The sequence below is a fragment of the Vidua macroura genome, chromosome 7 (genome assembly GCF_024509145.1).
Source record: "Vidua macroura isolate BioBank_ID:100142 chromosome 7, ASM2450914v1, whole genome shotgun sequence".
Taxonomy (NCBI): domain Eukaryota; kingdom Metazoa; phylum Chordata; class Aves; order Passeriformes; family Viduidae; genus Vidua; species Vidua macroura.
In genome coordinates this window covers 39569573-39596963 of record NC_071577.1, presented here as the reverse complement: position 1 = coordinate 39596963, position 27391 = coordinate 39569573, and the positions used below count along the sequence as shown (strand labels likewise).

Below are 27391 nucleotides of genomic sequence, written 5' to 3'. Positions count from 1 at the left end.
GAAGCCTGGTTTCATTCCCAGGACCAATCCCTTATCCTGCATCTCCTCCTGAAAATCAGATTACACAACTCTGCCCTAAATACCAACATTTAACATAAAGGCATCTCCATTTAATGCCCATTCCAGGCATCCATCCCTCATGGATCTCCACACCTCTGCTGGAATTCCAGCTCTAATATTCCCCTGTAAAGACAAAAACACCTCTTTACTTGGAGAGCTGGAAGTCACTCCTGAAACGAGACATTTCCAGAGACAAAAAAAAAAAATCCCTTTGGTTGGGTGAGAAACGTGACTGCTGTGGGGCAGCAGCATTTCTGGCCATCCCATATGGATCTGCCAAATCACCAAATCCTACACAATCCCTGAATTTTTAGCAGCAGCATTTCTGGCCATCCCACATGGATCTGCCAAATCACCAAATCCTACACAATCCCTGAATTTTTAGCAGCAGCATTTCTGGCCATCCCACATGGATCTGCCAAATCACCAAATCCTACACAATCCCTGAATTTTTAGCACTCCAGTGCTCAGTACTGTATATAAATACCTAAATACTGTACTTGAATGGGTTCGTGCTTTGCTTCTCCCTGGATTTTCTACTCCAAATGATCCAATTCCAGCAGAATGTGAGGCTGCCTGCTCCCCAGTTTTGTTTGGAAAACTGCTGATCCATTAGCTGTCAATTAGCATCAATTCTCCTGCTGGAAACGCTGTCTCCATCCCACTCCCAGCTCATTTCCTAGGAAGAAATGGGATCCCTGAACAAAGCTCTGCTTCTCCCATTATTCCATTCATCTTATGCACAAATACTGGGATAATAGAGTTTATTCAATCTCACTGGAGGTTTTTCCTGGCGTCCTGGTTCAGAAGTTATCAGGAATTGCTTGATGTTTAAAAGGGATTTTTGAGGATTTCATGTGTGGGATTTGAAAACATCCTATTTCAGGCTGGAATGCTGTTTTAAGGAAAGGGAAGCTCTCCTGTGAAGGTAAAAAATACCAATCTGTGGCATTTAATCAGCCATTGCAAGCCAAACCCAAGGCACTGCCCTGATTATGTTGGGTTTTAAAAACTATCAAACTGTTCCTGATGTATCCCACGCTGAGGTGGGACATCATCCCAGCCCTGCACACCAAAGAGCACTTATGGTGATTTTCACACTGGTTTCACCTCAGAAAAAAAGCCCCACACAACCTAAAAACTCCAATCTGTTTTCCAGATGATTTAGCTATTAAGTGAAAGGCCAGTAAAAATCTGCCTGGAACTTAAATTGGCTATGACCAAGTGAAAGGGTTGCTCATGTAACATAAACCCCTGCACAATATGGTGCTGCCACAGCCCAGGCACTCTGGGAAAAAAAGATGTTGCCTACTAAAATAAAATTTAAAAAAAAAAGGAGAAGGTTTTATATTTTCATGTGAGCTGAGGAGCTGAGCACTGAACAGAGGGAAGGAAGGGAAGAATCCAGTGCAAAGCACTACCTAAACAGTCTGTTAGAAAGGTTTGTAAGCACAGCCATTGTTTTATTTGGAATAAAATAAAGCCTGTTTTATTTTACAGGAGTTCCTGTGTTGCATGGGAACTGAGGGATTAGGTTAACACCTGGCTAGGTGACATTTTCCAGAGGTCAAAATGTGACATGGAAGTAGGAAAAATGGCATCAAAACACACCAGGGAACAACGTGAGGGCACCACTGGGTTCCCCTGGCAGGAACAGGAGATGCTGCTCCGAGATCCCAGCTGCTGGGAAAGGCTCCAGTCAAAAACCAGGAGATGCAGAGTGGGGAAATAATCCTAATAAATAATCCTGACACGATGAAAAGCTGGTGGAAGAGACTGGCTCAGCACAGGCTGGGCATCCTCAGCTGCCAGGCAAGGGAACTGCGGCAGTGACGGAACAGGGAAATGCCCCCTCCTTACAGCACGGCTTTCCCTGGAGAGGAATCCCAGAATCCCAGACTGGGCTGGGATGGAAGGACCCCAAACCCATCCCAATCCAGCCCTGCCATGGCAGGGACACCTCCCACTGTCCCAGCTGCTCCAAGCCCTGTCCAGCCCGACCTTGGCACTGCCAGGGATCCAGGGGCAGCCACAGCTGCTCTGGGAATTCCAGCCCAGCCCCTGGCCAGGAATTCCTTCCCAATATCCCACCTAAAGCTACCCTTGCCACTGGCATCACCTCCCACAGCCACTCCTGTGCATCTCAGCCAGGATTTCCTCCAGCTGTGGCACAGCAAACCCAACCTTTGGGTTGTTTTTTTTTTTTTCTTTTTCCCCACCTTTCCCATTTTGATGGGTTTCCATCCCCCATTATCCAGACACAGCACACAGATCCCTCCTCCTCCACCCCAAGCACACAAACACCACAGTTCAGCCTCCCACTAATGCAAAAAAAAATGTTAAACCCTGCTCCCTAATGAGGTGGATTTTGCTCGTGGCATGTTGATATTTCTCCAGCCACATTCCCTCCCACCAAGTTCCAAATGCCTCTGAGAGAGCCACGAGCAGGCAGAGAGGGCTGAGCTCCCACAGCTGGGCTGGAAATGTCCTGGAATGTCCAGGAAAAAGCCAGGGATGGGGCAGGAACAGCACCCTGGCCAAGGATCAACCCCCACCCTGGGCTGGGCACCATCCCCCGGGGAAGGATCCGCACAGACATCTCCAAGGATGGGAGGCTGGCCAGAAAAATCCATAAATCTGCTCTTTAAATCACTGTCTGAAGCCTTTATCACTGTTATTATTGTTATTGTTGTCATTCTCGTGGTGCTGCAGGAGCTGCTGCCTCCAGCTCCCCGGAGGAAAGGGGAAGTTTTCACCCAAAATTTGCTGATGAAGGGAATGAGTAGTAAATGAAAAAAAAAAAAAAAAAAAAAAAATCTCTGCTGATTGAAAAGAAGAGGGAAACAGCCAGAATTCAGGCACCTTGAAAAACAGAACTGGGTCATTGCTGAGCTGGCAGAGGAGCAGCAGCCGTGCCCGTGGCTGTGGCATCCCCCAGCACAAGGTCAGTGGGATAAGAGCAGCCCCATGCCAGGCCTGGATCAGTGTTTTGGCTACACACAGTGAAGGCCTCCCTGTTTGCCCTGGTATCTCCGTGGGAAAAGGCCCTGAGCAGGAAATCATGGTTAAAAAGAGTTAAAACATGAGCCCAGGGATGGGTGGCCCTGGGGCAGACCCTGAGGTGTCACAGCAGGAACATCTTCTTGACAAGGAATTCCCAAACCCACTGTTTCTGGGATGGGATAAACCCAAATCCGAATTTTCCCAGTGGTAAAGAGCAGGTGCTTTTCTCCCTCCACATCTTTTCTGTGAAATATTTTGGCACAGCAGCAGCAGCTGGGACGTGGTACCCAATAAGCCTGGGGGTAAAACTCAGAATACTACAACAGGTATTATTTGTGATGTTTCAGTGCATTTGAGCATTTATTTATGTGCTGTCTGGGCTGTTTCAATACCAGAACAAGGCATACAAGCAATACTCTGCTCCACACGGGTTCTTACACCTCAAGTATCCCCAAGCACTTCCTCGGAGCACCTCAAACAATTCTAACAATTCCAACAATCCCCTGAATGCCTCACAAGTGCATCGGGGCTGTTTTCACTCCACTTGCTGAACAGAAGGGATAATTCACCTTTAACAAAGATCTGCCATCAGACAGAAAATAAACACCAGCAAAACCAAACAAACAATAGCTCTGAGCTTTCCAAATAAAATTCCTTTTCCCTTTCAGTTGTGCAACCTTTTGTCCCCGAGCCAGCAGAGAATTCACTGCCAGAGAAGAATTTCATGCTTAATCAATTTTTTGCCTCACTGGTGTTTGTGGGTATCCCAGTCCCTCCTCTGCCCTGCAAACCCAGCTCAGGATACCTTGGGTCTGCCATACCCAAGGGATGCAGGAGAAAACAGAGGTTTTCTGACATTTAGGAATTCATCTGCATCCCCCTGGCTGCTGAAGGATCCTGAACAGGGACCAACAGGGAAGGACTCAGCTCATGGGAGCTCTTGCACCATTCCTTTTACGTTCTCACTGAAGCACTTAAACAGAGAGAGCCCACCTGCCTTCTGCTCAGAACAGGCTGCACTTCCAGGAATATGCACAGATTTATCTCTGGAAAACACCTCTTTGCTCCCATGCCAAGTGATGGGAGAGCTGGGAATGGCCCCAGAGCTTCTGCAGACTCAGAGGGAGCAAGAGAGGCCTGAGACAGGAGAAAAGGTCACCAGTCCCTGAGCTGACCCTGGAAACCCCTGCGTGGGCTGAGCTGAAAGGTCACTTCCCTCTAATCCATAGCAAGCCTGAGACTCAGCTTCCTAAATTCCTCTTCCCCCACTCTTCTGCCATTTGATCTGGGCCAGCTGAATCTCCCACTTCTCCTGAGAGTGGTCAGCACGACAGCAAGGAAAACACCCCTGACTATGCCAGGCATCACAGGCTCTGCTGCTAAGGGGTTAAAACCCAACATTTCCAAAGCAAAGCGTTTTCCCCACAGCGTTTTGTGCACTTCATCCATCTGCTGAGGCACAGAATCGTGGAATGGCTTGGGTGGGAAGGGGCAGGGACACCTTCCACCATCCCAGGCTGCTCCAAGCCCCTCTCACTCCTCTCCTTCCTCCACAGCAGCACCGCCAGAGGCTCCAGAAAAATTCACGGGGCAAAAACGCCCGTCAAGCACCAAAGTCCTTGTTTTATTTAGCAAAAAGCACACTGTGCATTTGCCACGCTCAGATACTCATTTAGATGATCAAGAGAACAGGGATCTGCAGCTGAAGCTCTGCCACGGAGCCGAGCTGAGCTCTCAGACACAATTCCCTGCGAGCACTTCACTGGGAAGCTCTGACAACCCCCAGACTACTGCAGGGAGCTGCAATTTTTGGCCAACACAACTCTCAGCCATCCAGCCCAGCTACCTGTAAGCAGCTGCATGACACAAGGATTAAATTAATTACCCAACAATCCTGGCTCAGTCCATGAATAATTATCCCGACATCAAATGGACTCCAGTTACCTGGAGAGTTGTGGCCACCAAGCAACACCTGGCAGCAGTGCCATGAAAAATCAGCCCTGAGCCAAAGATTTTTGTAGGGATGGCACAGCCAACACTCCAGTCCTCAAAAGTGTGACTGCCCTGCTCAGTCCGTTTTCCATCAGCTTCCCAGGAAAACTCCTTGTGCCACAGTTCATCCCAGTGCCACCCAGTGCTGTATCCCCAACCTGCTGCCCATGGAGGGGGAATAATAAATGCAATTAATTATTCTTTACATTTCCAGTTTTAGGCTTCTTGTATCTGAGAGAAGAGACAAATTCAGTGCTCACCCACTACCCCTGGGAGAGTGCACAGCCACGCAGAGGCTCCCCCACACACACACTCAACATCAAAGCTCCTGTTTGAGCCGGCTTTAAGTTAAATATTTGTGATAGTTAATTTATTTGATCATCTGCACTTGCAAGGCTCAGAGCTGGGCAGAGAGGCCTTTGAAGCACTCCCAAACACAGTAAATCATTGGGTTTGTCAGAAAAGTGCTGTATGAACTCAGCCAAGCCACTTCCATCCCTTCCCAGGCCCTCTGCACAACGGTGCCACCCAGCCAGCCCCAAGCCTGGCCCAGGTGGAACTGGGATATTTGGGATATCTGTGATATTTGTCTGTCCTCTGGAAAGCAGGACAAGGGGAGCCACGGGAGGGGACACGCCAGGATGCTGGATGGATGAACAACCAGGATTTCTGCATCGAACAATTTGCTTCTTCATTGTAATTACTGGCTTCTGAAAGACTTCAGCAACTTTGCCAATTTGTACAACCCTCTATTCTCTGCCTTTGGCCTCCACTGTGCAGTCATTTTGCAGACAAACAAGGAACAGATGTACACTAGAGCTGCCCAAAGTCCTTTTATAGTAAAGGGTTTCTGGCCAAACAATATATATTAAATAGAAAAAGAGGGGGAAAAAAACAATTTTTGTACTTTTTAAGGTATCTCTCACAACAGCCAGATACACACTACAAAATCTAAAATCTCTTCATGTGATTCTGGAAGGCTCAAGAATATTTTGTCCTGGAGCAACTCCTGCCCTCGGCCAACAGCCACGTGGGGAGCTGCCCACAAAATTTGGGGACGCCAGGGGCAGCCCTGGGGGCTCCTGCTGCCATCACCACCCCCTTCTGCCCCTGGACCACCAGGACACAACCTCTGAAAGGAGCTACAGAATTCCAGAGTGCTTTCAGGTGGAAAGGACATGAAGGATCATCCAGTGCCAGCCCAGCCATGGGCTGGGACACCTTCTGCTGCCCCAGGCTGCTCCAAGCTGTTCTGGAACACCTCCAGAGGGTCCAGAGGCAGCCACAGCTTCTCTGGGAAATCCATTCCAGACCCTGCCCATGCTCCCAGCCAGGAATTCCTTCCCAAAATCCCCAAATCCCATCCACCCCAGCCCTCTGGGAAGCCATTCCCGTGTCCCGTCCACGGTTAACCCCGCTCCGCGCTGCTCGGGCAACGTGACGTGGGAAGTCACAACCTCTGGGAGCTTTCCTGTGGATCTTCCTGCCACGGGATCCCTCCCTGGGGCCCAGCCCAGGCCTGGGAGTGCTGTCCCAGTTCCCAGGGCAGCTCCCAGTTCCCAGGGCAGCTCCCAGTTCCCAGGGCAGCTCCCAGTTCCCGTGCCGAGGTGTCCCCAGCGCTGGGGAGCGCCGGGCGCGGCTCCAGCTCCCGAGCCAGGACCCACGGCCACTCTCCAGAGCTGAGGGAGAGCCCTGGAGGTGCAGCACGGCCCAGCCCTCATGTGAGGAGCATTCATTGGCAGGACAAAGCCCCCATTCTGGTGCTTTATGAATATCCTCCCCAAATGTGTGTTTAACGCTGCGCAGTCCCCGCAGACAAACCCTTGTTTTGTTAAAGAGAGCCCGGGCTGAGCTGGAGCCCAGCACACGCTGGGCTCTGCAATATGTTACTGAGAGCCCAGCACACACAAGTTCTACATGAGCCAAGTCTCTCTGCCACGAAACACTGGAGAAAGGTGTTTTAGGAAGAGGCAAAGCCTGGGTAGATGAATGCTTGGGTTTTCCAGCACATCCTTACGGAATTCTGGGCACTGGGAACCACAGAGCGGGTCAGGGTCAGAGCCGTGAGTGAAAACATCACAGACACCTCACCAGGCACAGATCTCAGCATCAGGGGATCTCCTGAGCTGGAAGGGACCCACAGGATCATGGATCCAAAATCCCAAAATCCTGTCGCAGGCACATTCTTCTCTCTCTCAGGATTTTTCATAGAGGAGCACCGAGGAAAGAAAGAGAAAACAATTTCTATTTCTGCTCCTTGTTTTTCCCATGTGGAATGTGCTTGGAGAATTGTTTACCTGGGGGTCATTGCTTGGTTGGATTCTGGTGAGGATTGTTTGAACCTGATGGCCAATCCAACCCACCTGTGGCTGGACTGTTGAGAACAGGGTCACAAGTTGTCAGTTAGATTTGGTAGTTAGAAAAGTAGGTTTGTAGTTTTACTATCTCCTTTAAATACTGTATTAATGTATTCTAGCATAGTTATAATAAAGAAATCATTCAGCCTTCTGAGCTGGAGTCACACATCAGCATTTTTGCCCACTGTGTTCACCTGCATTCACAATAAAATCCCACCCAGGGCATCCCTGGGAGCGCTGTCCAAATGCTCCTGGAGCTCTCAGTGCCCAGCACCCCGTGGGGGAAGAGCCTTTCCCTGAAATCCAGCCTCAGCTGGAGCAGAACTAACTGGCATTTCCCAGCAACAACCTCTTGTGGGCAAGAGCACAACCCTTGGGGCCAACTGGTGTGAGCACATGAAGTGATGGAAACCTGCTCACCCCTCCAGAGCTGAAACCAGGATGGGATAAACGGGAAATTCCCACTTTTTAAGCACCAGCAGCTCCAGGTGCTGTTACCTGACCAGCCTGAGCCCTTTGGCCCCGGGGTAGAGATTTTCTCTAACCCAAATATAAATCAAATGGAACAAGCTGATGTCACTTATTTCCCATGCTGAATTCCCAAACAGACTCTTCCAAAGAAAAGAAACAATCATTCAGCTGAGTTTGTCTCAAACGTGGCTGCCCACTGCCACAGAAGTCCTGATCAGCAGCACTGCCTGCAAGCACACTGCAAACTGGTTTTAAACTCTAATCTTCTGCTTACCAAAGAAAAATCCCATTCACACCTCCCAGCAGAGGCAGAAAAAGCCCTCCAGAGGCACAGCTCCAGCCTCCTGCTGTCCCCACACCTTCCGAGGACACGGAAAGGGAGCAGGAAAGCCAAGCCCTTCTCGTGCCTGCCTTCCTGCACGGGGACGTGTTTGGATCCTGATCAGAAAGTGCTCCACTCAAAGCCAAGACGCAGCCCAGATGCTTAAAAATAATCTGGTGCTGAAGTGCTGCTGCATTAGCATGTGGTGCATAATTCATGCGCTCGTGCTGGGCAGAGCAGAGCGAGGTCACGGTGCCAGGGCTCCAGCACGGGCTCCTGCGGGCACAGCCGGGTGCCAGCCTGCCCTGCCAGACCCAGGCCAGCCCGGGAGAGAGGCAGGGCTGGCTGTGGATCACAGAATCCCAGAAATCCGGGTTGTTCACAGAGATGCTGCCCCTGGCTCCCTGGCAGTGTCCCAGACCGGGCATGGAGCAGCCTGGGACAGTGGGAGGTGTCCCTGCCATGGCAGGGCTGGCACTGGATGGGATTTAAAGTCCCTTCCAAGCCAGGCCATGCTGGGATTCTGTCACTCTGGCCTCCTGCCCTTTCAGAGGTTCTGTCCTGGTGGTCCAGGGGCAGAAGGGGTTGGTGATGGCAGCAGGAGCCCCCAGGGCCGCCCTTGCCATCTCCCAGCTTTGTGGGATTTTGGGAAGGAACTCCTCCCTGGGAGGGTGGGGAGGCCCTGGGCTGGAATTCCCAGAGAAGCTGTGGCTGCCCCAATCCCTGGAAGTGTCCAAAGCCAGGCTGGACAGGGTTTGGAGCACCCTGGGATGGTTTTGGTGCAAAAGTGCCACCAAACTCTCCTGCTGGACGTCACCAAGCCCGACAACAACTCAGCAGAACCTGCAGCACAGCCCAAGGGATTTCACATTCCCTGTGCCCTAAACCCACAGTGGGCACCAGTGCCAGCCCTTTCAGCTGGGCACAAACCTCCCCATTGCCACCACCCAAAGCCAGCATCACAAACCACGGCTGGGCCAGCAAAGGAAAGCAAAAGCAAAACTGCAACCAGGAATTCCCCACCTCCAAAGGAGCACTGGGCTCTGCTCACTCCCCCTTCCCAGCTACCCAGCTGGAAGAACAGCAACAGCCTGGGAAAAAAAATGAACAGAAAGCTCCAAATGTGTGTTTGGGGGGAAAGGCAGGCATGGCACAAGGTTTGCCTCTCAGTGAGCAAACTGAAATCAGAAAGTGAATGTCAAAGGTTGGTTTCATTCTAGGATGGATCCCGAGCATGAAATAAGGAGGAAGATAAAACCCTGCAGGGCCATTCACCCCCTCAGCTCCAGAGCAAGGGGGCAGATTTAAACCACTTCTTCTGACAGACTGGGATGAAAAAATCATTTCTTCAGCAGGTGCTGGACTCAAAATGAGAGCAGGAAACTGCCTGGACCCTGTGGAAGCAGGGCTGGTGCTGACCCCACATGGAACAGCAGCCCAATCCCTTCTGCAGCTGGAAGGAGCACCCAAAATCCCAGCAGGGAAAAAACCCAAAATCCCAGCAGGGAAAAATCCAAAATCCCAGCAGGGAAAAACCCAAAATCCCAGCAGGGAAAAATCCAAAATTCCAGCAGGGAAAAACCCAAAATCCCAGCAGGGAAAAACCCAAAATCCCAGCAGGGAAAAATCCAAAATCCCAGCAGGGAAAAATCCAAAATTCCAGCAGGGAAAAATCCAAAATCCCAGCAGGGAAAAAACCCAAAATCCCAGCAGGGAAAAAACCCAAAATCCCAGCAGGGAAAAATCCAAAATTCCAGCAGGGAAAAACCCAAAATCCCAGCAGGGAAAAATCCAAAATTCCAGCAGGGAAAAACCCAAAATCCCAGCAGGGAAAAATCCAAAATCCCAGCAGGGAAAAACCCAAAATCCCAGCAGGGAAAAATCCAAAATTCCAGCAGGGAAAAACCCAAAATCCCAGCAGGGAAAAATCCAAAATCCCAGCAGGGAAAAATCCAAAATTCCAGCAGGGAAAAACCCAAAATCCCAGCAGGGAAAAACCCAAATTCCCAGCAGGGAAAAATCCAAAATTCCAGCAGGGAAAAACCCAAAATCCCAGCAGGGAAAAGCCCAAAATCCCAGCAGGGAAAAATCCAAAATTCCAGCAGGGAAAAACCCAAAATCCCAGCAGGGAAAAATCCAAAATCCCAGCAGGGAAAAATCCAAAATCCCAGCAGGGAAAAATCCAAAATCCCAGCAGGGAAAAACCACTCCCCTTCTCCAAAGCAGCCACACAAACACAGGACCCTGGTAACTCCCATGCACACCTTCACATGGATGTTTTACTCCAAAAGGGGTTGGAGTTTTTAAGAAGTTGCCTGAATGTTTCACAAGCTTTGTCCAACAATCCCAAAAGTAAAACCAGCAATGTCCTTCTGGAAGCACAGGAGGAAATCAAACACTGCTTTGGGTTTGTTATCTGCTGAGTTTTGCCATTCAGGGGGAGAAGTTTCTGTGCACTTTAATACCTCCTCATGCAGCAGGAAAAGCTGGAGTGATTTTAAAATGAAAGGCTGAGGGCAGCCACCCGTGGCTTCGAGTCATTCAATCACCAATCAGAAACTACTCAAGAGCCACTGATTTATTTCAGATCGCCTTGCAAACTCTGAATTTCATCCTGCACCTCTCAGTGCTTTCCTCAGCATCACCCATGAGGTGGAGCAGTTCACCAGAGACCATTTCACACCTCAGGGCCAGCTCCGGCACGACCTTGCTCATGCAGACAAAACAAAAATCATAAAAAAACCCCTTTATCTCGCACACAAGGTTAAGGAAGTCGATAGAGATGTTTGATAAAGCTTCAATGCTCTGAGGAAAGAGGATGGGGCAGGTTAAAGGTAAAAGCAGAGAGTTTGCTTGACCTGCTGTTGTTCACCTTAAACGAAATTTAATGTGCAATTTGGAGGGTTCATCCCTCCACCATCACCCAAAGTAATGGGATTATTTGGCACGGAAAAATGGTACACCAAAAAATATATGCATCTACATCAGCCCAGCCATTTCAGAAGTCTTCCAGGTTTCCAGGAGCTGAAATTAATTTTAGCAGGGTTACCACCAGCTAAATACCCACCACAGTACCCTCCTATTCCAGACACTCAAAGGAAAAAAAATCAGTTTTACAAAAATGTTCCCCTGTGATGTCTGGGTGGAAAAACTTACAAATGCCACCCCCTGACTGACAAAGCAGCTGGGCAGAAGTGTCACCACCCAGCAGTGCTGTACATTTAAACCCTCTGAAATATATATAATTTAACCATGTGAGTTATGAGGTTGTTTCTTCAAGAAGTGCCCCAGTCACTTCACGAGACCTTGAGGAAAATCCCCAGTGGCAGGAGCCTGTCAGAGCTGAGGCCTGAACAAGGAAACCCCTCAGGTCTGTTTGAGATCTGCAGTTTTAGAAATCCCATTTTCCTGCACATTCCTAAAGCCACCTCAGTGTCTCTCACCTCCCCAGTACCACTCCCACCTGCATCAGGTGGTTCAGGATCTCAACTCAAATCCATCCCAAGGGAATCCTGTTAAATTTAGGGATCACAACAAGGAATCCAGTGCCCCACCAAAGCAGGGAGGCTGATCCTATCCCACAGATATCTCCTGCAGCCCCCTCGTGCTCCGTAACGATTTGCAGACCCTAAACCATACATATGGTTTAAAATGCATATATATATTTTATAAAACAATGCCTAATATATCTGGTAGACAATGAGGAACAGCTGGGAAACATTAAGAGTTTTCACACTGAGCTTCCAAATCCTTCAGCAGGAGACACTCAAGCTGCCTTCCCTGGGATGGAAAATGATGCTCGGACAAAATCCAGGGGCAAGAAGGGAATTCCAGCAGAAGGGAGGTGCTCCTGTGGGCAAAGCAGGAACAGGTAGGTGCCTCACCTGGGGATGGCAGGAACAGCTCCCTCACCCTCTGGCCGAGCCCTCCATCCCACGGCAGCGGGCACAGAGGAGCCCTTTGTGCACCCCAAGCCCACTGGGAGGGGGAAGAGGATATTTCCTGTTAACCTCACCGCAGATTTGTAATCCAGCAGTCAAATTATGTCAATCACAGCTCATTAGGCAGCGATTTCCCCTGCCAAGCCCGGCCTGGCTGCTTCCTCCAAACCACGTGGCATCTGCAAACGTGCAGCCCCGTGCAGGGCGCGGGGAGACCACCCTGCTGCAGGAGCTGGAAATCTGGGATCGGCTCCCACAGCTCCCAGCTCCGGTGCCACCGCGTCTGTGGACGCCTCTGGCACCCCTGGGCTGCTGAACTGGGGTTTGCCCTGAGCAGACATGGGGTGGTCACCAGAATTCAGGATTTATGCCCACGTGTGTGTAGGGAAAGATCCCACACTGCTGAGGAGAGAGCACTGGGGAAGGGACAAGGCTGGGACATTCCCATGGGGATGGGAAGCTCAGAGCCAAAGCCAGAGCTGAGACCCTGTTGTAGATGTTGGTGAACTTAATGGGAAGAATGATGATGTCTAACTTTATTTTAGAATTGCTTTATTATTTATTATGATTGCTTTATTATAATTATGTTATAATATATTAATATGTTATATAAAAGAGGATACTAAACACTACATGTTACTTTCTTAAACTATTATATTTAACTTCTTTACAACTCGTGACTTTGTTCTCTAGAGCTTAGATACAGGTGGATCTGATTGGCTGTTAGGCTTAAACAATCTACTATGATCTAAGTGTTCACTCTGGGTAAACAATTTTCTAAACACATTCTACAAGAGAAAAATAAGGAGTAGAAATAGAAATTGTTTTCTCTTTCATTTCTCTCTGTGTACTTTAATAAAAATCTTGAGAGAGAGAAAAATGTGCTTACTACAAGACCCAGCACAGCCAAAGTGGGAACTTGGTGGCAAAACCACACCACTGCTTCCCTGGAGTTCACATTCTCCTGTAACCCCGAGAGGAAGGGAATCATTTCACAGGAAAAGGGGAGAACTCCCATCAGCTTGAAGGATGGAAGGAACAACACTCGGCTTACAGACTGAAGAAACCTGGATCTCTCTTGGGTTGTCCTGCACATTTTCCCCCTTGAAGTTCATCCCATCAAACGCAGCCTCCTGGAACGCACACGCAGAGCACAGGCTCAACACACGAGCCACGGCAGCACATTTCCTACAGCAGTGCCAAAAACAGCACCAGGAGACACAGACCCACGGGGAAAACCCCAACTACTGCCCAACACACCACCAGGAGTGGCACAGCCAGGGGCATCCCTGTCCCTCTGCTGGCTCAGGGCACCTCAGGAACGCCGAGGGCACAGGGAGCACAGATCTGAGAACTTCACCCAAAAAACGTGACCTGGAGCAGTGCCCATCATCTCCTGCAATTCAGGCACCTCGAGGAGGGTCAGGAGGCAGGGAGGTGACAGTGTTGTGCACAACATGACCAGGTGTGTGTTCCAAGTGACCAGGTGTGTGTTCCAAGTGACCAGGTGTGTTTTTGAGGTGACCAGGTGCGGGTGCTCGAGGTGGACAAACCAGAGCCCTTTCTCAACACAAAATCCTCTGAGAGCCCAGCAAACACAAGCTGGCACACATCCATCACCTCCAGGCACTGCATCCCCTCGCTGAAGGGACTCCAGAGGTGCTGGAGCAGCCCAGGACAGCGTGTTTGAGGTGGAAAAGATGAAAGTGTCATGGCACTCACGGTGAAATCATGGCCAAGTGTGCTCTCCTCGTGGTTTGGAGGGCCAGGGCTCCCTGCTCTGCACGAGGGAGGAGAACAAAACTTCCAAACACACAGGAGGGACCTCTCCCACACAGAGATGGGCACAACTCACCCAGTGTGAGGAGGGAGACCTGCACACAGCCACTCACTGTGTTCATCAACACCCAAATCAGCCTTGGGAATTTCAGCAGAGATATGGAAATTGGTATTGTCAGCACAGCCCTCGGGACCTCACCAGGGCTCTGAGTGTGCCAGCAACGCCTGTGCCAGGCTAATTTCTTAAGACAGCACATAAGGAAGGTGAGATTTAGTCTTATAACCTTCAGCATCTCCTTCTTCATGCTCCCATCTCCTGACTAATCCTCTCTCCCCACAGAAAATATTCCTCACGGTTTTTCCCCTAATCATTCCTTTCTCGTTAATCCCTGCACTTCTCCAGCCTACCCCATTCTGGGGTTTGACCAGTGGCACACTCATCTCTCCCTCAGAGCCACAGAGAAAACAAAATAATCACAGCCCAGCAGTTTCTTCTTTCACGAACTGGTCAGAGATTTCCTGGAAGCTGCAGCAACACCAGCCATCCCTGGCTGGCTGCAAGAACGGCATGAAGGTGATTTTTGGGGCTGTTTGAGTCCCGTCTCGCAGCTTCCCCCAGTGGGAGAAGAGATCAAGGTGGGGGAAAATCATCCCCCAGCACATTCGTACAGACTGCCCACCTGCATGGCCGGCCTCTCCCTCCAGCAAAGCTGCAGCACCCATCCTCCCACCCTTAGCTGAAGGGTTCTAAAACCTTCCAAGCACCTCAGGAAACGACAGGCTGGGTGCTGTTATCTCCCGTATTTACCTCACACGTTTCTAAGGCTGCCCCAAGTGACGTCTCTGCCTTTTACAGATCCCATCCATCACCATCCCCTAACCCAAACCCTCCGATCTCCTCCCGCAGACCACGCAGGCTGACGGAGCCAGGAGCCCTTCTGGTAGTCACAGATGAGCCCAGACTGGATTCTGAGCCATGTGCTGCCTGTGGGAGCATCTCCCATCCCCAACACGACCCCGGGCTTTCCCCGACAAGAGCGACGCGACACCGGGCTTTTCTCCACTGTGCCTAATAATCGTAACATCTCACTCGCCATTTGGCTCGTCAGTGGGGGTTCCTGACTGAATAGGCTTATTCTTTTCTTAGACATGATAATCTAATTGGGTCTAACCAGAAATAATCCCCAACACACACCAGTTGTGAATCCTCGCCCAGCGCCGGGAGCGTTTCAGGGAGCGGGGGGGCGGCTCTGGGATGCGAGACGGGAATTACCCCGGCAGCTCCGGGCTTCCCGTGGCATTACGGCGAGCGCAGGGCATGGCACGCACATGGAGCCGCTCGCCCTCCTCCCCCAGCTCCCGTTCCACACGCAAACGTGGCTCCAAGGAAGAAAAAAAAAAAAAAAAAAAAAAAAAAAGCACGGCAGAAAAGAGATGGGGCGCGACCGCGGAGCCGCGCTGCCTGGGTACCCCAAAGGCAGCGGGAGCTTTGCCCAGGGAAAGCTCAGCCCTTCCCTGGGAGCTGATCTCACACAGCGACCCGTCCGTGCTGCTGAAATGCAAAAAAACCCCGGGATGGTCCGGGGCAGACGGACCGGGGTGTTCCCTCCCTGGCGTGGGGGGGACAGGACCGGGGCGTCCCCCGGAGGAGAAAGCCGGGGGGGCACGGGAGCGGGTGTCCCGGGCGGAGCAGAGCGAGTGACCCCGGCGGAGCTGAGCGGGTGTCCCCGGGGTGTCCCCGGCGGAGCAGAGCGGGTGTCCCCGGCGGAGCAGAGCGGGTGTCCCCGAGTGTCCCCGGCGGAGCAGAGCGGGTGTCCCCGGGGTGTCCCCGGCGGAGCAGAGCGGGTGTCCCCGCAGCCGCTCCCGCTCCGCTCCCCGCGGGCTGCGCTCCGCCGCCGCTGCCCGCCCCGGCCCCGGGAGCCGCCCGGGCCGGGGCACGGCGGCCCTCCGGGGGGGCTGCCGAGACAAAGAGCCGCGGCCCCGTCCCGCGGGGCGGCACCGCCCCGCCGAGCCCACCTGTGCCCGGCCGCGGCTCCCGAGCCAACTTTCCGCCGCTCCCCCCCTCTCCTTCCCCCGCCGCGCTCCTCCCCGGCGGCCCCTCCGCGCTGCCCGCAGACAATGGGGCCGGCGCTCACCAGCACCACGGCGAAGCGCTCCTCCAGCTCTCCGGGCTCGGGCATGGGCAGCTTCAGGGGGACGCTGTGCGCCCTCAGCTCCGTCTGCTGCGCGTCCACGCTCCCCGCGTTGCCCATGGCGGCCGCTCCGCGCTGCTCCGCGCCCCGCGCCGGGCGGGCTCCGCGCCCCGCGCTCGCCCTCTACCACCGCGGGCGCTCCGCGGCGCCGCCGCCCGTCATGGCTCGCCGCCCTCGCCCTCCTCCCCCCGGGGCGGGCTCGCTCCGGCTCCGGCTCCAGCCCCGGCTGCGGCTCCCCCGCATGCCGCCCGCACAAAGCCCCGCTCCGCCCCCGGCCCGCGGCGCCATGGGACTCGTAGTCCCGCCGCCGGCCGGGGGAGGGACGCGGGCGAGGGGTGGGAATGCCTGGAAAAGGGTGGAAAAATGGGGAAAAGGGGTGGGGGGAGACCCCGCCGCCTCCATTTTGCCTCGGCGGCCGCGCTGGCGCCGGCCCGGAGTGAGTGGACGCAGGGAATGGTTTACAGCGAGGGCAGGGGGAGAGCGGAGATTCGGGAGAAATCCTTCCCTGGCAGGGTGGGCAGGCCCTGGCAGAGGTGCCCAGAGCAGCTGTGGCTGTCCCTGGATCCCTGGAAGTGCCCAAGGCCGGGTGGGACGCGGCTTGGAGCAGCCTGGGACAGTGGAAGGTGTCCCTGCCCATGGATGGGGTGGCGCTGGGTGGGCTTTAATGTCCCTTTAAATCCAAACCAGTCTGGGATTCTGTGATGCTGTGATTAACTCTAGACCTTTGCTATGGAAAGCCGTGGTCCTGCTGCTCGCCAAAAAGGCTGTAGGTGCCCAAGGACTTGGTCACCCCAGCCATTATCCCGAGCGACTGAAATCAGGACAAACGGGGTGATGATCCCCGTGAATTCAGCACCCCGACACATCCGTACCCGAGCTGAAGCTGCCTGGGTGTACTCAGGAGGCTCATCCTCCCCAGCATATCAAACCTGCCCGTTCCTCAGGTGTTATCCCCCACTTCTTCAGCGTTCCCTGCAAGTTGTCTCCAGGCGGGGCTTCAGCATCCCAGGAATGCAGGGCTGCACAGGAAAAGGAGCCTGGGACCCTGACCCTGGGAGATGCCACCAGCCCATTTGGTGGCTGTGCTGTCCTCACTTACATCTGGCTCAATCCCAAATCCAAGACCTCATTCCCTCCTGTCAGCCCCACCAGTCCATATCCCACTGTCCCCTATTAGCATCCCATTATCCTTCCGGGGAAGAACGATTTTCACTCAGCTCTCACCTTCACCACAACACTCGTGCTGCTGCCTCTCCTCCTGGCCACGGAAACTATCCACGTGGAGATTAATTTGGGGGCAAAAGCAAAAGGATAAGCATCACAGTTTGGAAAATGACCATTCCTTAATTTCCATTCTCTGGGATCAGGGTTGTGCCGGAGGCACGGCTCAGGAAGTGCCGCAGAAGTGACGTGCTGGGAATCCTGTGTGGCAGCACACGCCGTCCTGCAGGGGAAATCCATGGAAGTGACAGGCAGCTTTTCTCCCTGTGAGCTCTAAACCCACTACTAATTAAATGTGCTCGTTCCAATTAAAAAAAAAGGTGTCATACATCCATAACTGGGATGGAGAGGAACACCTTGTCCTGGCTCACTCCCCACCTTGCCCACAGAGCATCAGGACGTGGCCTGGGACCCCGAGTGATGCCAAAGGTGTGGATTCCCCACTCTGCAGGCCCCAGGAACAGCTCAGAATTTCATAAACTGCTTTGTTAAAAGCCTGAAAATCTGGCAATATCCTTGGTAAACAAAGGTTTGAACCCCTCGGGAGTTAATAACGACCGATGGCCAAGGAAGCGGTAATAGATACTTTGCCCCGTGCCTTTTATCTAAGTCTATCACAATTCTTTGAAAGATTAATTAGTTAATTAAGCTTCACAACAGTGCTGTGAGATAAGGCAGCGTTAGAGTACCGCTGATAACGGGAGGGCAGGGAGCAGTGACTGAAGACAGTCCCCAGCAGAGGATCCTTCTCTCTCCCAGCAGCAAATCGCCAGCAGGGTTTTTCATTACCTGTGATGACAAACTCACTGCAGTGCGAGGAATCCCGGGATTTTCCCAGTCAATAACTCCCACCATGGAAACACTCAACAGTTTTCTGATGATCCCTGTGGGTCCCTTCCAACTCAGCATATTCTGGGATTCCCTGAATCACCTCAGCATTTTTAAGTCCCTCTGGACACCGGGAGACCTCTGGGGGATGGGGAGATGCTGCTGGCCACAAATACCTGGGACAGGTTGGGAAAATTGCAGGATAAACTGGATTCCTGGGTTTCAGCAAGAAGTCAAAGGCAGCTCTAAATCCTGCTATGAGGCATATTCAGGTCAAAACCGGCCTTGCAAAATTTTTAATGAATTTAGGCATCCTCACATGCAGTGAGCATTTAACATCAATGCAAGCAGAGCAAAGAAAAGAATTCTTTTAAAGGATGAGATGATTTTTAAGCAATTTGTTGTTGTCTCTAACTGGGATGTCAACATTTGCAAATGCCAAAATTAGTGTGGGTAGGTAAAAAAAAGGGACTTAGCTGGCTCGTGCAATGTAAAGAAATTATTCTGGGATAAAAACTAATAAACAAGACCTTTGTTTTCACATTTATTTATTCAAATAAAAGAAGCAGCTACACAATGTGCTGTTCCCAGAGCTCACCCCAGGCACCTGGGTGATTCACACCGGGTGATGCCACCAGGGAATTCTTGGTCTGCCCTGGGATTAATGGCCATACCAGCTTTGCAAGGGCTCCCTGCCGTAAGCTGTGTGGAATTTCACTGGAGAATGAGATTTCTCAGCCTTTCCTCAAGGTCTGTCACCAGAATCTCCTCATAATGAGCTGGAAGTTACAGCCGAGTCACTCCTAAATTCCCCTGACCCAGCTGCTCCGTTTGTCACCAAAATCTCCACATAAAGAGCTGGAAGTTTGGGGCTGAGTCATTCCTAAAATCCCCTGAACCTTTGAAGGGAAAAGATTGATTTGTGAACCCTCACTCTCCCTGATGCTCAGCACTTCCAGATGGATCCTGAGCTGCCATTTCAGTGAAGTTCCAGGTGATCTGAGAAAAGCTGGAGAGGCTTTAATAAATAGCCAGACCCTGGCTCAGCAGTGGCCACGGATTTTTCACTCATAATAAAGATGTAGAGCACCCATAAAGTCCATCCCTGAGCTGAGCAGCGCTCACTTCACGAGAGGTTATTGATTGCAGCTCGTGAATGCTGAGCTTGCCTAGGAGAGGGGCTTTTCTGTAATAAATGAAAAATATATATATATAAAAATCACGGGCTGCTTTCTGAGGACAGCCTTCTCAAGGAAAATGAGCTTCTGCAGAAGCTGCAGGGTGGAAGTGCTCAGTCCCAGCACAGCGAGTTCTTAGGTTCACTTCTGTCCAGCCCTCTCAATTTTCTCGGTGTGCTGGAAATTAAATGATTAACTTTGGATTTCCTCGTGCCCTGCTCATGTCCTTGGGCATCACTTCCAGCACTGGTGTGGATCAGATGCAGCTCCAGCAGAGCCAAGTGTGGTGCTGTCACCAGTGTCCCACCTAACCCTGCCCTCCATCCCCTGTCCCCAGTCCCTCTCCAGCTCTCCTGGAGCCCCTTTGGGCTCTGGAAGGGCTCTGAGCTCTGCCTGGAGCCTTCTCCAGGCTGAACATCCCTCCAGCTGTAAACTGAGTTTAAAACAAGATGCAAAGCTGGGATGGAGAATGCCCAAGGAGCACTGGGGTGTGAAGAGGAGCACCTGGAGTTGAAGGACATCTCCCTGGACCCCCACACTGCTGCCATCACTGCTGAGCAAACCCAACAGCAGCTGGGCTTATTTCCTGGTGGGACTCAGCCTGGCCAGGAGCTCCTTCACCATTCCTTGGCGGGAAGGCAGGCAGACAAAACACAGCCTCAGAATTCCCAGCAAGGCCAGGAATTGCAAATGCTGAGGCAAGTGAGATAATGGAGCAGAAAAGAGGGCCGGGGAAGGAGTCAATATTTAATAACGCTGCAATGTGAGAGCAGAGCAGCACCGAGGTGGAGACAGAGGCTGGAGGAGACGCTGGCTCCTGGAACAAGGGCCAGAAGATGCCTCTCCCTGTTTTCCCTGCGGAATGGAGGGGCTGGAGCTCAGCCCTCAGCTGGCCCGTGGCTCCAAAGGCCAGCAGGGACAATGGCAGCCCTTGTCCCCGTGGCAGGAGGACAGCGCCGGGCGCTTCCACGTGGGCCTCGCTCACCAACGCCCCACGAGTTCCCACTGTGTTCCCACCAAAGGCTCTCCACAAAGAACTCCCCAGGATGCTCAGGCAGGAGGATTATAATGAATTTGATTTTTTTTTTTTTTCTCCCAGCTGATAGAAGCTGTTTAGAGGCCTTAAATGGGTTTCAGAACTCACGAGAAAAATATGGATCTCAATTTACAGGGCTGATTAACAACATTTGCCTCCCAGCAAGGCAGGGGGAGAGGGGGGATTTGCCAGAGCAGGAGTTGTGCAGTCACTGGAAACACCTTTTCCAGACCTTTCAATCACGTTTTCCAATGTCACCAGCTCCCTTTAGTGATGTTTTACCGTGGTGAGAGCTCCCAGCAGAGCTGAGATCCCCCCCCAGCCCACAGCTGCCATAAAACTGCTGTCCCTGGGATGCTCCAGGGACACTGGGGCATGAGGTATGAAGCCATTCCCTGTGTCCTGTCACCCCAGGCCCTTGCCCAAAGTCTCTCCCCATCTTTCCTCCAGGCTCAGGCACTGGAAAACCTCAATTAGGTCACCCCAGAGCTTCTCTTCTCCAGGGACCTGCAAGGTTCTGTTTCATGCTAAATTAAACAAAAGGCCAACGATGCGGGTTTTCCCATAAAACAAACATTTCCTTTTCCCAAGCAGCTCTGAACATCTCCACTCCTGTTCCAGACGAGGAGAACAGCAGTTCACTGAATTATTTACTGCCTCGTGGAGCAGGGGCAGACTGGCTCCCTTTGGCTGAACCCAGCCAGGAGGGAAAGGCTGTGGGATGCAGGAGTGTGAGGCAGACCTGCTGCATCTTTAATAACTTCTGTAAGCAGCCAGCTGGGAGGGCTGGGAGGTACCAGGGACAGAACCTCCCTCCCAAGCCCCTGTCACCTTCTGGCCCTCGGCACAGCTCTGGGGATGGCTGTGCTGTGGTGGCACTGCCAGGGCACCGGCGTGGCCTGGGAAAGGCACATCCCAAACCCTCCAGAAGGCTGGTGCTGGGGGTTGGAGGGGGTTTGTGGGCAGCTGCAGGGCACCCCCTGCCTTGGGGCACTTCTGTGTGGGCAGCTGCACCCAGCAGAGGTGGCAGAGCAGTGGAGATGGAGCAGTGCTGGTGGTGCAATGGTGATGGAGCAGTGGTGATGGAGCAGGCTGGAGAGCTGGGGGAAAGTTCAGCCTGGCTCCAGGCAGAGCTCAGAGCCCTGGGAATGTTCCCCTGGAGAAGGGAAGGCTCCAGGCAGAGCTCAGAGCCCTGGGAATGTTCCCCTGGAGAAGGGAAGGCTCCAGGCAGAGCTCAGAGCCCTGGGAATGTTCCCCTGGAGAAGGGAAGGCTCCAGGCAGAGCTCAGAGCCCTGGGAATGTTCCCCTGGAGAAGGGAAGGCTCCAGGCAGAGCTCAGAGCCCTGGGAATGTTCCCCTGGAAAAGGGAAGGCTCCAGGCAGAGCTCAGAGCCCTGGGAATGTTCCCCTGGAGAAGGGAAGGCTCCAGGCAGAGCTCAGAGCCCCTTGCAGGGCCTGAAGGGGCTCCAGGAGAGCTGGAGAGGGACTGGGGACAAAGGATGGAGGGACAGGAGCCAGGGAATGGCTCCCACTGCCAGAGGGCAGGGATGGCTGGGAGATTGGGAATTGGGAATTCCTGGCTGGGCTGGAATTCCCAGAGCAGCTGGGGCTGCCCTGGATCCCTGGAGATGTCCAAGGCCAGGCTGGACAGGGCTTGGAGCTGCCTGGGACAGGGGGAGGTGTCCCTGCCATGGCAGGGGTGGCACGGGATGGGATTTAAGGTCCCCTCCAACCCAAGCCAGTCTGGGATTCCACGTCTGCACCTCTGCACCAGCAGAGGAACTCGCAGCGCCACTGCACAGCAGAGAGCTCAGGTTTCCCAGCCATTGGTAACATAATTAAAGCTCATTTCCCAGAGAACAGGCCAGGGTGACAAATTGAGCCTCTTCTCTGCACGGCACAAAGCCCAGCCTAAGCCCGGCCGTGCGTGCTGTGTGTGCCTGGTGTGTGTTTAAGCCACGTGCCCGCAGGTGCCTCCACGTTAGACCTGCCACCTTTTGAAATGCTTCAAAGGAAACGGAGCTGTTGCTAGAGCAAATATTTACAGATGGAGAGCAGTGGCTGCATCCTCTGGCTGGGGCCCGCACGCTTGCACTGCAAATCACATCGCTCGGCCACAGAACCAGGCCAAGCCCCTAATTACTGCTGGGGATGAGGGGCAGGAATTGAGTGTGACCAGTGGCCATGCAAAGTGCTAAGATGTGTGGCAGGGAAAACGCTTATTCAGAGGGATTTGCAGTGTCCTGGGCTGGAGTGCAGCAGCGTTAGCTGGGAGCCGCTGAGCCCGTGTCCATCCCTGATTGCTGCCCCGTTCCTGCCGACTCAGCTCCTCTTTGTTTGGCTTCTCCCTGCTGGCCAGAACAGAGATGCTGCAGTGCACGACTGGGTGGGTGACCTCAGCCTCGGTGCCAACTGGATGACTGAAATGAAGGCAGAAAATACAATCCATTGTCTTGCCCCTGAAATGCCAGCTTTGTTCCACGTGGAGCTGCTGGATCATCGCTATAACCCCTTCCCTGCTGCACAGGGATTTCAGCTTGCATTCCCTCAGATTCCGAAAAATTCCTGTCAAGGTTTCATCTGCACCTGGCAAAGGCAGATCCAGTGGGGTGACAGTGGTGCCATGCCACAGCACGCCCTCCCTGTGCAGAGTTTTTGCAGTTTGGTGCAAATCCGCCCCGATTTGGGTGTTTTCATCTCTGGCTGTGGTTAAACCTGTGGGGATGAGCTGGAGAAGTTCTTCCAGCACGGACAAAATTACCATCCTCAGTGTCTTCACAAGGCCTGGGCCCCTCCAGCAAGCAGCACCCGTGGCTGGTTTAGAAAAGAGCAGGATGTGGCCCCGGGGACAGCCTGCTGCGTGCTGGGATGGACAGCACAGCCTGGGATGTGCTCGGTGAGAACCCAGGGCTGCTCACTCTGCGTCTGCAGGACGGGGAGGACCCTCACAAGGACAAGCCCCTCTCAGTGTGCACTTCATCAGCAGGCATTGAAAAAAACAAAAAAAAAAAAAAAACAAAAAAAAAAAAAAAAAAAAAGCTGTTTTTTTGTTAACTACAGCGGGTGACACTTGTGTCCTGCGAGGGTGGAGGCGATCTCCTGCTGGCTGGGAGCTCCCGCAGCTCCATCCCTCGGAGAAGCAGAGCACAGCTCCTGCAGCCAGGTGCTGCTCGCAGGGACAGATCCGTGACCTGAATCCTCTGTGCTCTGCCAGCCTGGGAGCGTGGCTTGTCAGCGTGCTGTTGAATTTTCCGAGTGCTTTAACACGTGTCTATCCAGAGTGCTGGGAGTCCCAGAGAGCACATTTGCAGCACATTGCAGGCGAGGGGGGGATGCGAGGGGGGGTGAGCCCGGCGTGCCCCTCTCCAGGCTCTCCCTTATCAGATACACAGATAAGAGCTCTGCGTGTCGGATCAGCCGGGCTGTGCTGACAAGGACAAGCACGGGATTAAAAGCAAGGAAGATACAAACCCTAGAGGAGCACACAAGAGGGAATCCCGCTCGCTGCAGGGGTTTCCCAGCGCATCCATCCTCTGCTGTGATCAGGACAGATATCCCCCTGCCCGTGCAGCTCCATCCCTGCTCTTAGGGATTTGCTTCCAAGTGGGCTGGAAGCAGCAGAGGTTTTTGTGCATCCCAAGCCGGGCAGGGATCGGCCTCTCCTCGCCCACCCTCTGCTCCTGGCCAGAGACATCCCTGCCCCCTGGCCATGCCACCCCAGCCAGGGCCTTGTTTGGGAAAAACAAGTAAATAAACACCCAACCCACAGCAGAATCCACCCTGGCCAACTGCTCACGCCCTCCCTCTGCCAGAAGTGGGTTCAGAAGAGTCGATGGTTTTTCATGGTGTGGGTGTGATTAATGAACTTAATCACAGGATACTTTGATCCATCTCTTGTTTTTAAGGGATAGTCAAAAACAAGAAGAACTGCTACCCTTTGTGCTTTTGTAATTTTGTTAATCGTGGAAACCTGGGAGACTTTTGCATAGTCAGCACTTGCATGCATTATAAAATATATTTGCAAAACACAACAACACTTGCTTTCATATTCCAAAGCCAGCGAGCATATCCTAGTTGGCAGAGAGCTCAAAGGAAATTTATGAAGACCCAAAAATCTTGCAGGAATTTAATTAAGCCCTAATCTTGGTAACACTCATACATATCTGCTTCCACAGTGTCGTCTGCAGGCACAGCTGCTTCTCTGTTCGTGTCTGGGGTCGTCTCAGCTCAGTGCACAGCAGGCTCGTGGGCAAACCTGCCCAGCTGGGGATGGCCCTGCAGGAGCAAGTCCCTGTGTCCCCAAATCCTTTAGTCCCTGCTGGAGCAAGTCCCTGTGTCCCCAAATCCTTTAGTCCCTGCTGGAGCAAGTCCCTGTGAACCCAAATCCTTCAGTCCCTGCAGGAGCAAGTCCCTGTGTCCCCAAATCCTTTAGTCCCTGCAGAGCAAGTCCCTCTGTCCCCAAATCCTTTAGTCCCTGCTGGAGCAAGTCCCTGTGTCCTCAGATCCTTTAGTGCCTGCAGAGCAAGTCCCTGTGTCCCCAAATCCTTTAGTCCTTGCTGGAGCAAGTCCCTGTGTCCCCAGATCCTTCAGTCCCTGCTGGACATGTCCCTGTGTCCCCAAATCCTTTAGTCCCTGCAGAGCAAGTCCCTCTGTCCCCAAATCCTTCAGTCCCTGCTGGAGCAAGTCCCTCTGTCCCCAAATCCTTCAGTCCCTGCTGGACAAGTCCCTCTGTCCCCAAATCCTTTAGTCCCTGCTGGAGCAAGTCCCTCTGTCCCCAAATCCTTTAGTCCCTGCTGGACAAGTCCCTCTGTCCCCAAATCCTTCAGTCCCTGCAGAGCAAGTCCCTGTGTCCCCAAATCCTTCAGTCCCTGCAGAGCAAGTCCCTGTGTCCCCAAATCCTTTAGTCCCTGCAGAGCAAGTCCCTGTGTCCCCAAATCCTTCAGTCCCTGCAGGAGCAAGTCCCTGTGAACCCAAATCCTTCAGTCCTTGCTGGACAAGTCCCTGTGTCCCCAAATCCTTTAGTCCCTCTGTCCCCAAATCCTTCAGTCCCTGCAGAGCAAGTCCCTGTGTCCCCAAATCCTTTAGTCCCTGTGTCCCCAAATCCTTCAGTCCCTTCTCCCACGCACACGGGGCGTGCAGAAAGGGCCTTTTTGTGCAGCTGGGTCCCCGTGGTCCTGCAGCTGGAGGAGAGCCAGGCTGGGTTCTTTGGGGTTTGCTGGTGGAGCAGGGCTGTGTGGGATCAGAGGGACACAGCTGCCACCTCTCACGGGGCACAGGCATTGGTCACACCCCGCCCAGCAGCACCCACAGGTGCCACCGTCCCCGGTGCCACCAGGGGTGGGTGGCATGTGCTGTGCCAGTCCCCAGCATGGCCAGAATGCAGATCCATCACTTCTGCTCGGCCTCACTCCGCCTCTCAACTGCAGCACTGCTTTTCAATAGGAGCAAAAAACCCCCAAAACCCAGAGGTGTGAGCATCCTGCATGACAATCCCAGCTCCCACTGTCCCTGCCCTGCATCCCAAATCCCTCCAGCTCGGGCTTTGCTCCCTGAGAGCAGGGAAGACATTTGGGTGACCCCCCTGCAGGGATGCAGCAATGCCCGCAGAAAGCAGACAGAACATTATGTAAAGGGAGGAAATTTAGACTCAATTTCAAACTGAAACTCTTTTAATTAGTAAACTCTTTGCTGAAGAACCATTTCCATTGGTGGGGATGTGATTCCTCATTGCTTGAGGGATTTAAAACCAGACTGCTCTCTGCTCCAAAAAAAGTGCTATAAGCAACAGTTCTTTGCTTGTAATGAACTGGAAATACTGGCACGTCTCCATCTCCTTCACATATTTTCCCTTGTATCTTCAGAGGTTAAAATAAATTATCCTGAGATGTAACAGATGTAGAATGCAGCCAGTGACATTCTCCAGCTTTTTCGACTGAGTTTTCTTTCCCCATGGAAAGGACCATGGAGCATGGCCACGTCACCCTCCTGGGCTTTGGGAGGTGGCACTGGTGGCACCTGCCTGGTCACTGGGGCCTGAACCCATCCAGCTGAACTGAGACAAACTGCCCTGCCTGAAGTGCCCATCACAGCAGTCATTAGCACTGGTGTTAATGAAGCTACCAGAAACCCCCCCGGGAGCAGTGCAGTGCCTCCAGCAGCCTTCCATGATCCATTCCCATCAGTAATGGGCACCACAAGGATAAAAGTGACCCAGCTGGACTGCCCAGCCCTTGGAACCTCAACTCTGCTCAGCCCCTGGAAGCCCAGAACTGCTCAGCCCTGTCCCAGCACTGCCATTTCAGAGTGGGAAGCAGGAGGGATGGAGCTGTGTGAGCCATCAGGGAATTTTCTCCTGGGAGAGACAGATCCTGCCCAGAGAGGAGCCCACTGCAGGATTTGGAAGCAGTGAGGTGCAAAGGGGAAGAAGGACCCGTGCTGCTTTGCCCACAGAGCTGGTTTACAACAGAAAACTGTTCCTTTTTTTGCTGTATATTTTTGGCCAGTTCCAGCAGCAGATCCCGGTCAGCCCAGCAGGCACCAGTAGCTCCTCTCCTCTCCTCTCCTCTCCTCTCCTCTCCTCTCCTCTCCTCTCCTCTCCTCTCCTCTCCTCTCCTCTCCTCTCCTCTCCTCTCCTCTCCTCTCCTCTCCTCTCCTCTCCTCTCCTCTCCTCTCCTCTCCTCTCCTCTCCTCTCCTCTCCTCTCCTCTCCTCTCCTCTCCTCTCCTCTCCTCTCCTCTCCTCTCCTCTCCTCTCCTCTCCTCTCCTCTCCTCTCCTCTCCTCTCCTCTCCTCTCCTCTCCTCTCCTCTCCTCTCCTGCCAAACGCACTCAGTGCCCCAAGGTGAGCATCAGGGAAGTTGATTCCTGCAGCAGCAAAGGACAAACATCTTTCTGAGCATGGAGAAACTCCTGGCACTTCACTCCCACGCTCAGCTACTCCTCGGAGTCACTTGTGCCCACAGAGGTTGTGGAGCCCCCATCCCTGGCAGTGTCCCAGGCCAGGCTGGACAGGGCTT

At 52.9% G+C, this 27391-nt stretch overlaps 1 protein-coding gene across 8 annotated transcripts in view; it reads right to left on the bottom strand.

Moving 5' to 3' along the window:
* FMNL2 (formin like 2) overlaps window positions 1–16217 on the bottom strand; it is a 128239-nt gene extending 112022 nt beyond the window's left edge. For all 8 annotated transcript variants that reach the window (XM_053982591.1, XM_053982587.1, XM_053982590.1 and 5 more), the window contains exon 1: window positions 16061–16217. In XM_053982591.1, coding sequence (XP_053838566.1) covers window positions 16061–16177 — 117 coding nt within the window. In that variant the 5' untranslated portion in view covers window positions 16178–16217. The remainder of the gene's footprint in view (window positions 1–16060) is intronic.
* Window positions 16218–27391: the final 11174 nt, after the last annotated feature.